At 46.3% G+C, this 11,506-nt stretch overlaps 1 protein-coding gene across 2 annotated transcripts in view; it reads right to left on the reverse strand.

The window, feature by feature from the left end:
• The window catches only part of DPY19L1 (dpy-19 like C-mannosyltransferase 1), a 92,986-nt gene extending 81,690 nt beyond the window's left edge, over positions 1 to 11,296 (reverse strand). For both annotated transcript variants that reach the window (XM_084781549.1, XM_084781548.1), the window contains exon 1: positions 10,884 to 11,296. In XM_084781549.1, the coding sequence (XP_084637675.1) occupies positions 10,884 to 11,172 (289 nt within the window). In that variant the 5' untranslated portion in view covers positions 11,173 to 11,296. The remainder of the gene's footprint in view (positions 1 to 10,883) is intronic.
• Between the last annotated feature and the right edge of the window lie 210 nt (positions 11,297 to 11,506).

The following is an 11,506-nucleotide window of genomic DNA, read 5'->3' on the forward strand; positions in this document are numbered from 1 at the left end:
CGCCAAGCACAGATCACCTCCTTAGTGGAGACTGTTCTACAAAACCGAAGAGCCTGGACTTCCTGACTCCTGAGCAGGGAGTGACTTGCACTGCGTTGGGGGAAGAATGTTGCTTCTATGTCAATGACTCTGGGCTGATGGAACAAAGCATACAAACAAGGGCCATCCCTCAATGACCCATTTTCCTCTAGCTAGACCCACCTCCTAAGGGATCTACAACCTCCCCAGACAGAGCCTCCAATAGGGGAAGAAGTGTTTATGGGAGACGCTTAACATTCAAACAACAGCAAGAGACTCTGACAGATTGATCAAGGTTGATTATCAGAGAATGACTAGGGTACAGGTGAATGCTCTTTATAAGATTTACACTGAGAACTGAAGGGTCCCTTAGTACTCTAAGTATCCTGGAGGCCAGCAATGGTTTGTTACCTGGGGGCTGGGTGGAAAAGCACAATCTCAAGCCACAGCCTTGCCCCTCAGCCAGCAATCAACATTTCAAGAAGCTGGAGGTAGACACAGACAGTTCACTGACAGTCCCTGGCAGCCTTCCACACGACTAGGTGGCCCTGGAGCACAGCCATGGGAGGAGCACTCAACAGGTAAAGGGGCTTGAAGCCACACATTAAAAATAAGCCCTCAAGTGATTCATATCGTCCATACTCTGACAAGTGGCCCAGTTATGATAGCAAGTCCAGTGAGAAGAGCAGGTGACAACTCATTCGGGTAAGATGAGGAGACCTGGAGGATGGTGACAAAAAGGGATAAGGAAAAAGAAAATACAAATTCAAAAGATAACTCTGAGGGAAAAACTTAAAGCATGGTGGCCACAAATAATAATTAAGAAAAGGAAAGCGTTAAAACTCAAACTTCCTTCTTATAAGAAAGCCCTTCCTAAGAAGAAGCACTTTGCAGGTTTTATAGGACATCACTGATTTAGTCTCAGAGTACAGCGTGGGGGAGGGGCTGCCTCAGCGACCAGGGCTTCATTGTGGCCCAGGCTTCACCACCAGCAAGGACTTCTTCATACTCTCAGAAGCGGCTGCAACAGTGGTTTTCTGCCTATTTTCTATTTTCATTTTTAATCTTCCTGCTCCACAAACATCAAAGCCTTGATAGGCTTGATCTCTTTCATTTGCTCCCTCCTTGGGACTGGGGAAAGTGCTCTATTCCTAATAGGAAAAGAAGGCACAGGCTCAATGTCCTAATAGAGACGTTAAGCCTCAGAATGAGAAGCAAAGCTGCTTTTAAAATTCACAGCCTGATTTAAAGAAATGGCTTCTGTTAAGATGCATAGCACACAGTGGTACAGGGTGATGGATCAACGTTGGCTAACTCTAGCCTCCTAATACTTTGGCATTGAGCAAAACAGTACTTGACAACAGCTAAGAGAAACTTAGAAACTCTTAATTATAATGGTAATATCTAATGTCTGCCCAATAATACTAAGCAAAAGTGATCTAGGAGCCCATCTAAAGAACCAGCGGCTTTTACTCCCCCAGGGGCCTAAGGTCTCAAGCATGGAGGATACAATAAACCCTGGAAGAGAGCGCAGGCTTCCCTGACTGCAAGTCCAGACTTGAAAGTGTTGAGCACATTGGCCAAAAGAGTCAAGTGACACACAAAGAAATGTCTTAGAAATCACAACAGTATCAAAGACATAACGATGTGTTCTAAGCTGAATATATGAAAATAACAGAGCACAGAGAGGATATGCCACCATTCCACAGACAGCATGACTGGGATTCTAAACAGAAAACCACACAAAGTCAGCTTGCACATGTTTTAAATATAAATTTATGTACAACTACTAGAGGAGGCAATGCATGATTACACAAGACACGTTTTAAAAGCAGCGAATTCTGTCTTCCTTTAAAAAGTCTTAGCCTTACACAAATATTTCTAAATCAAACAATAACCCACATTGATAATTCCCATAAAGTAACTTCTTCATTGTCAAAACACAATGCATTTTACTGTTTTAAGAACAAATAAAGTATACAACCAAAATAATATGCTTGTGAGCATGTAGAGGGAAAATGCAAACCCTGGTAAATCCATTAGGTAAAATACAGAACACAGGTCTCTTCAATATAGGACAAGATTCAAAGACAAGCACAAGTATACACACACACACACACACATACACACACACACACACACACACACACACACACAAATATATAAATACAAGGGAGAAAAGCAACCTATATTCCACTATGAGGCCCCTGGACTAAAACCGTGGCCAGCACAGCACACCACCCTAACTGCTATAGTGGCATACATATCTTGGTTGTAAACAACAGCTAATTGGACTTAAGGCCCACACACAAGAAGGAAGCTTATATCTGGTACTAGAAGCCTAGCCAACTTCCCAGGGCTAGGCAAGTCATTAATCTTCAAGGAGAACCTACAAGCACAGTTTACTAAATCAGCATAGCCATAGCCCCTAACTGTATACCCACCCGTAAATGTAGTCATCACCCCTCATCAAAAACTGTTTCGCTACAACAGATGGAAACAATTACAGAAAATCACAACCAATCAAAATGCAGATCAGAAGTGCCCGTGTGGCTGGTGTGGATGGATGTGTGGCACATACATTTCCAATACAATTTCTACACCTAAGACTTAGGGATTATAGCGGAGTAGGGGGCAGAAAGATTTTAAGACTCTGTAATTTTTAACAAGCCTATTCCCTGATAAACCATTCTACTGTTAAGATAATGAAACCCCTTCAAAATGCAAACTGCCCTTGAGTATCGTAAAATCTCGCTTACCTTTAACTTAAATGAGTCAGAAAGGTTATTAACTTATTAACTATCTTACTTTCTTTATAGCACTCCCAAACAACTTCCTCTCATATTTTTAAATTCAGAATTTATACATTCTTAAAAATAAATATATTAATTAAAAAGTACAAATGAAGATGAAGGTGGGGGGGGCGGGGCTAGATAGACCTGAGGGTATAAACACCACAACGATTCTCAGAATGAGCAGAAACAGAAATCTGTCTCTAAAGAATCAACAGGTCTCAGGGCACAAGAGACCCTCTTCCCGCAGATAGGCTTTGTACTACCATCTATGCCTTCAGACCTGAAACCTACAACCGACCAATATGACTGACAAATAACTAGCTTCAAGCCCCAACCTCACCCAGGGAACTCAGGAATGAAGTCCCCATGAGTAAAAGTCTCAACAATAGCATTTAAGTTCTAGATACTTAGATTTCTGTAGACATCAAAGATGAGTGAGAAACAAGAAAAGGAAGTGTTCTAAAAACCACGTTTCACTAGTAGAAGTGCAAAAGCCACGGTCACATGACGAGGACTGTGCAAACAGCCACGGTCACCATGAGGAGAGAGAATGAGAGTGTACAGTCACGTAATTATTTGAATTGTGATAAAACTACAAATAAAACCTTACTTTTATCAATTACAACAATCTTCCCAAATCAAACATTCTCCTGGGCAGCAAACTCTTTAAGTGACCAGTCAACCTACACACACACTGAATGCCAAGATCTGCCTGAAGCTGCAGAGAATGTGCATTTAAGCCACCTCCCTCCTTATCAGGCTGAGGCAAAGCAAATCTTGTCAATGCTTTAGGTGACAGTTATGTCAACTGGTCACCTCTACATTAAGTTAAGATCACCAAATGCGATCCAAACATTCCTCTTGTTGTGGCTACAGTGCTAGAAGGCATCCCTGACAATCAGCAAATTCAGAAGGAAGTCAAACACCGGGAGAGACACTAAAGAAATAAGACTGACAACTTAACTTTTCATTAAGAGCCCTAGAGAAAGAAAGGATCACAGTACGTCTCAAACCTGAAGCAAAAGGCTGAGATGCCTATTTAACGCATCAAAGTGGACTGGCCCAGGCTCTCCCAGCATCCCTCAGTCCCTACTTGTTACAGGGTCCTCCAGGCTGCCACACCCCGCCCCTACCCTGAACTCTCCAGCCTAGGGGCCGGGCGCATTGCCTCCAGCTGCTCCTCCCTACATAACCCGGCCAAAATGGCCGTGTGCCTCTTTCACCTTCCAGCCTCCTGCCTGCTTGGCCAGTGCTCCTGGTTAGCCTCTCTCCCTCCTCCCCTCCGCTCTCCACTTGTACGGTCAGGTCCAGCCTGCTGGTCATGTCCACTCGGGCTCTCCCAGATATCTCTGCCTCTTCCTGTGTTCTCCATTACGTTTGTAATAAAACCCTCAACTCCTTACGAACAGTCATGGCTCCCTTTTACTTCCTTTTTCCATTCTGATCATGGTAATGGTAAGAAAATAAAAGTGTTATTAAAATATATCCCACAACTGTTGTAGACTGATGCATTCTCAGAATTAATTCTACTCTTATTAAATGACTCGATTGGATGACAAAAGCTACCCACAGAGAACTGGTTTCTTCATGTAACTAAAGGTGTGGATCTAAAAGGATGAGATTTTTATTCATTTAGTGGAATGAAGAAAACTAACAAACTATATCCTAAAATGTTCCAATGGTAAATTACAGCCAACGGCGAAAGATGAGGCCAAGAGACACATGTCAGTGTGGATGGGGCTAGAGGTCCGCATTTTACAGAAACCATTGCTTCTACTTTGGGGCTCCAAGGAAAGAACCTGTGGTGTATGTAATTCCACCATGTAAAAGCAACGTAGAAAACCCTTATGTCCCAAAACAGAGGCTGTATTTAAAGTTGATAAACTGGATCTCTTTACCTTACTAAAAAATATTTTTGATGAGCATGTATTGTTAATGCAAGTGCCGTTCGGTGTTAGCTATACACCTGCTGGGTGCCAGTTAAACCCAGCCCTGCAATCCTTTTCCCTTCCCCAGCCCCTAACTCTCTCCCTTTCTATAATAATCACTGGTCTACACTCAGGTCAATTTTTCTTTTTTAAACTTTCACATTAAAGGGAGAATACAAAAGATGAGGGCAAAATATAAGTTTAGAAACAAATATGTAAATAACAAAGCTTTGTAGTGTATGAAATGCAAATATCATTAACTAAACTTACAAAAGATATTAATACACCTTTACACTCATTAAAAGATATTAATACAATATAGTAGGAAAGGGTTAAAGAATTTAAATAGCCCAGTAACACCTAAGAGCATGTCGGTGTGTATGTGTGTGTGTGTTTAAAATTCCATCCTCTTTCAGTACAGATGTCCTATGATTGGCAAAAAACAGTCATAATCTTACAAGAAGTGAGCACTTGCGAGTGTAATGCTCAGAACTTCATATTAGATCACCCTTAGCATATTTAGGTGATTATAAATATTCTTAAGAGTTAACCATAAGTCTATTTTAGAAAAGTGGAAAAGAGTTTCAAAACCCCAAATTTCTGTCTTTTTCTCGGTTTTGATGGGATTCTGGTACTTAGCACAGGCACACACCCACAGCTGCTTGCTTGGCTGAGTCCACGCTCTTGCCTGGGGGGCAGCACAGGAGGCAGCCGATGCTCCCTGGGCCTCACACTTGAGCTTCTCTGCCCTGCAACTGGCCAGTAACTGGCTGCCTTTCCATTCTTCACTCTGCTGTCTCTATGTAGAACTCCTTTTTTCTTTCTTTAATTCTTCTGAAGAAAGAAACAAGGAAGAAGGCAGGCCACGCACCAACTGCTGAGGTGTCTTAGAACTGGCTCAAGATGAAACACCGCACAGCAATTAAAAACATGAACTCAGAGGACGCAGGGCTTGGGTTCAAAGCCTGACCTTAGACATTCCAGACGTACCTTGCGTAAGCTGCATTAGTAAGCACCCATGTACCTCAGATCCCCTTTCTAGTAAATGTGATCATCATGATGCCAGGGTCAGGCCCAAGTCTGTTAAATGCGTTCATCTGCAGCACTGGTACATAGCAGGGCAGAGTAAGACACTCCCCCAGCCCCACTCCCAGCCCCCAGTGTAAGATGCTATTTTGAAGTCAATCAATCACCCTGACTCTGAAATACCACTGTTTGCTGGAAGCTCACTAATTTCTAATCCACTCAGAACTTGTCTTACCACCACCTGACACCTGACGCTTAGAGATGCCACAGTCACGTGAGGAGTCCTGTCTGAGATGCTGACACCTGACGCTTAGAGATGCCACAGTCACGTGAGGAGTCCTGTCTGAGATGCAGCCCTTGCTCTTCTCCATCACACCTGCCTTGTTCCGCGTCCATACCGTCCTCACTGTCTCCCCTCTCCCCTCACACCAAGACCAAGCCACCCCCAAGGTCTATCAGCTTCCCCTCCAAACTCCATCCGATCCTAGCCCCTTCTTACCATCCCTACAGCCACGCCCTCTCGGTGCCAACTACTCGTGGGCCCCAGAAGACCCCCCCTCCGGGCGAGGGTGTCCCTGCTTTATCTTTGCATTGCCTCGACCTATTTTTCTAGAACAGATTTCTCAAAATTAAAATGCAAACATGGCCCTGTCTTGCTCAACACTTCTCAGGGACTTTCCACTGCCCCAGGAATAACCCCAGCTCCATTCCCAGCTCTGGTCCACAGGCCACCTTTCCTCCTTAAGCCCACACTTACTTCAACAAGACCACCCCTCCTAATCCCTCTCAAGTAGTGCCACTCCTAAAATGAGCCATGCATTTTTATTTCAATACATAAGGCTGTTGCGGGCCATTCTTATTCAAGCCAACAGTTCCCTTTTTAACAAGTTTTAGAGCACAGTCCTGTACCACTAGGATGTTTTGTGTACATGTTCAATATGAACATTTCTCACTTTAACCCTTCAACAGAGCCCTCTCTGTTGAACTCAGTAGGACACAGTTGGGTATAAGAACTATGTAGCTCTACCAGGAAGTGGCAACTGATAGCCCCAGTTTTGAGGACGCATTAAAGATTACAGAAACTGTAGGAATTGGATAGTTTGTGTGCCCATTTCAAGAAAGTGGGTAGAGCGGAGCAGAAGGCTCAGTGGGTGAAGGTGCCTACCACGAAGCTGGACAATCTGAGTTTAGGCCCAGGCACCCACACAATAAGAAAAAGCTGATAGCTGCAAGTTATCCTGACACAGAAGCACTGTGGCACATGTACATAGACACACACACACACACACACACACACACACACACACGAGAGAGACAGAGAGAGAGAGAGAGAGAGAGAGAGAGAGAGAGAGAGAGAGAGAACATATAAAAACAAAGGAGGGGTATAAAGCTTCAGCAGCAGACTGTAGCCACGAAAATCCCATTTCCCAGTACTGCCAGTCTGCTTCTAGACAGCTCAGTGGTACAGCATGTACCTACCATGTATGAAGCCCTGGAGTCAATCCGCAGCACCAAAAACAAATAAACATTTAAAACCCACGACTGTGCTATATCCTCACCCCTAGTGGTCTGCCGTGTGCTTCATTTTAAGTCTTTAGATATCTCCAGTGTACAGCTCAGGTTAAAAACTGCTGGTCTAAGGTGTAACAGTAATTTACACATGCACAAATCAAATGTAAAAAAGCTAAAAGGCAGGTGGTGGTGTCACATACCTCTGATCCCAGCCCTGGGGAAGCGGAGGTAGCCAAACTCTGAGTCTGAGGCCAGCCTGGACTGCAGAGTGAGTTCCAGGACAGCCAAGGCTACACTGAAAACCCCGTCTTTTAAAAACAATAAACCAACAACAACAACAACAACACACAAACAAAAACAAAAACAAGAAAGAAAGAAAAAAAGAAACAGGAAACAAAGAAGGTAAGCAGACATGGAAAGAAAGGCAGGAGAGGGTGAGGAAGTCTTAGTTTCACTTCTATTGCTGTTATGAAATCTCCTGACACAAAGCAACAAAGCAACATAGGGGAAGGAAGGGGTCATGTGGCTTGAAAGCCCAGAAAGCCCATAACTGCAGGGAAGTCGACTCAAGAACATAATGCATGGTGTTCACAGTCTAGAGTAGAGTGGAAGACTCACATGGATTTATCTTTGCTCGATGGTTCTCACGCAGCTTCCCGGGGTAATGGAATGGCACAGCCAAGCACTGGCTGGAGCTTCTTACATCAGTCAACAAGACTGTCTCCTACTGGCCAACCTGATCTAAGTAATTCCTAGACTCCCTTCCCAGGTGATCCTAAAACTAAGCAGCACAAGGAAAGAAATGAAGAACTTATTGAAAAGCAGTGTTAACCAGAACTTTGCTGGTTGGTGTCCACTCTCCACCTCGCTCTGCCTTGACCCTCGTCCCAGGAGGCAGGCTCTCCAGGATGTTTCAGTGGCCGGCAGGATCACTAAGGGCAGAAGACTAACGTGGGGGAAGACTTGTAACTCCTCTTGAGTGACCGTGACTCCTCAGTACAGCTGAGCATACCTCCAGACAGAAGGCTTGGTCCCCCAGCAATGCACTCCCACTGTTCACGGTGCCCAGATGCCTAACAGCCTTTGCAGGTTTCTCGAACCTGTTAGCACCTCTGAAACTAGCTCAATTATTAATGTTTCCTGCCTGACCACGGGAATCCATACGAACACATCTATGTACTAGGATGCACTTTCTGAGGTGGGAGCAGGTTGGAGGCCACGGATATTATTTCCTATGGTCAGGGAAATTTTTGAAAAAATTTTCAAGATTCTTCTTCCACCACTGCCTCCTGTAGGTAGGAGTAACTGGACAGAAACTTTTAAAATATTTCCAGAACTCTTTGTTGCCATTAAATAAGTAGTGATGCCCATATGTAAGAAAATCATATACACATAACTAACACAGACAAAGGCCATCACTGCCCAACAGTCGAGAGGCCACCTTGGCAAGTGACTTATCGGTGCCCAGCACACATGAAGTAAAACTCTAGCCACTTCTAACATGTGCTACTTACTATATGGCGCTTCAAGTTAGGAAATTTACTATAAAATAGGAATAAAGCCATTTTATCACAGTTTAATATGTAGTTGTTAGAGTTGAGCAACTACAATTAATTCAATCAACAAGTGATTATGCAATGCCTCTCCACAGGGAAGACCAAGAAGTTATTTTAAAGTTCCACACTGAAATACAATTCCCATCCACTCTGGGAGGGTAAAAATCAGAAGAAATGAAGCAGCCTTCAAAAACATGGGAACTGCTAGAAGCCATCTGCAGGGTGAGTGGCTTTCTGATGCTGCAGGGTCAGTGGCTCTCTGATGCTGCAGGGTGAGGGGCTCTCTGATGCTTTGGCAGCATGGCTGTAGAAGGGGGGGGGCGGGACGACAGGGCAAGAGCTAAATCAAGCCCACCAGGTCTCATCAGTCAGCAGAGCCTTCCCTTCATGTCCTATGTGGTCTCACAGCAGGTGGCCAAGGAGAGGACAAAGACTGCGGTGTTCCTCCAAACTCCACACACCTGGCGACCTCTGTCCAGGGTACACCTAAGACTATGGTGGGTCACATCCTCTGTGTTTCCACTTATAATGCCTAAGAGCAAATCAAAAGAAATGCTACCCTGCTACAATGAGCAAAACTGTTTTTCTGCAAGGGCATCGCTAAGTCCAAACACAAGCCATCCAGTATAAGAAAACCCAAAGGAAGTGCAGCATAAAATATGGGAGTGGGAGAGAGAAGTATCATTTAAAATCTAGTATTGTCTCTCCCTGAAATAAAAAACAATATCATCCCTTACTTTACTATAGTTGCTGTTTATACTAGACACTCACGAAAGCTGGAGATTTATTCTGTCACAGGATCTGAAATCAAGATTATGCATTTGCTTTTACAATAGGAGCTGATGCTGTTAAATGCTTTAAGACACAAACAAGCATCATCCACGGAATCTTCAGTTTTGCTCCTCAGGACATCCCTGGGGTAACTAGGGCACTTGAAAACTCCACATTACGGAGAAGGAAAGGCCCTCAAAGTGAGGTTTAAACCAAAATCAAGCACCAGCTCTGAATGCCTTCAACCTCATCCACTGTACCACGCTGCCTCCCCAAGGTGAACCTGTACACTTGCCAGGTTCAAGCGAGCTACCGGAGGGAGGCATGGTGAAAATAATGAATTTGCCTAATCTTGGCCCAATTACCTTTTTTTTTTTTTTAAAGAAAATGTTCTAGTAACAATACCTGCCTTTTTGAACCCACAAACACATAGCCATGACTAGCTTTCAGTGACGACGCGGCCGCGGTCGAGGCTATACCCACAGGAAAGCTGATTTTGCTGTATAGCCCATCTAAACCACAAACTCCAGGCTCTAAGCACCCCAAATTCTTAAAGGTCATTAAGCACAGGTGAAAAGATAAGTAAGAAAATATCACCAGTAACTACATAACTCAATAGCCAAAGTCCATTGTGGCAAAAATATTACAGGATCTTTATGATGGATTTGGAAAAATTAGGCCTGTTAATCCAAACTTCTACAAACTTGCCTTTCCCACAAAGTCAATCGGAAAACGAACCCAGAAGACTGCCCACAAGTAAATGCTTCAACTTATTTCTTTTAGGTGCACAGTTACAACCAACCCATCTATATGGTGCATGGAAGAAAGATGCCAGCAGGGAAGGTTAAAGCTTGGGCATCCAAAACACAAATACAGCCTGCAAAGTGACAGAACTACGAAGTGCCACCCGCGGTGTTTGCGGCCAAGAAGGAAAAAAAAAGAACGCTAAAATTTAATTATAAGTTTGGCAACTTTCTAAGATAAGACCTGAGCTCCAGGAATCGCTCTCATCACCAAGCAAACCATCCTCCGAAGTAGTGGCCGAGCCAGGGGCAAAGAGTGGACAATCCCTGCAGGCACAAGGCAGTCTGGTCCGCGCGGACCAGCCCGCCAGCCACCAGCCGAGCAGCGGTTGATCTCGGGGCCATGTTTTTAAAAGCCAGGGCGGACAGCGGGACGGAGGGTGCGTAGAGCTGAGCCCCGGAAGAAGCGGAGAGGAGCAGAGCGGAGGCAGGAGCGTCCCGGGAAAAGTCGGAGAAGGCTGCTAAGTGACTCACCTAGCAGCAGCGTGCTCCAGGTCCGGCCGCGCCCGCGCCGCAGGCCCAGCGCCCAGCGCAGCCCGGCCACCAGGCGGCCCGCGAGGCCGTCCCGGGCGGGCGCAGCGGTCTCCGCGCGGGGCCCCTTCCTGCCCGCCGCGCCCCTGCGCCCCGGCGACGGCGGCGCGCGCTCCGGCCCCGGCTCCCCAGCGCCCACCTCGGATGCCCCACTCAATGGCGGAGACGCGCGGGCCGGCCGGGGCGGCCTGGGAGCCGTGTCCCGGTGCTTGCTCCGCGCCTGCAGTACCATCTTGGCATAGTCGCACCCGCTAGCTGCGCGCGCCCGGACGGCGGCCGGGTTCCGCGGACTGGCGGTCGCTCACTCTGGCCGGCGAGGGCGGGCCGGGAGGCGGGGACAGCGCGGGCCGGGCGGCCGCTGCCTACTGCGGGGCGGCCGGGAGGCGGCGCCGGACTCGCGCGCCTCCGCCGTTGCCGCTCTCGGGTTGCCACGGCGACAGCGGAACGCCGCCGGGCGGAGGCGGGGACAACCTGCGAGCGGCGCGGCCCCGCCCCTCCGGAGCGCGCGCCCAGGCGCGTTCCCAGCAAGCAAGCGCGCACGCGCGGGCTGCAAGCGGGGCGGGACC

Source organism: Acomys minous (assembly GCF_964271855.1).
Source record: "Acomys minous genome assembly, chromosome: 5".
Lineage (NCBI taxonomy): Eukaryota > Metazoa > Chordata > Mammalia > Rodentia > Muridae > Acomys > Acomys minous.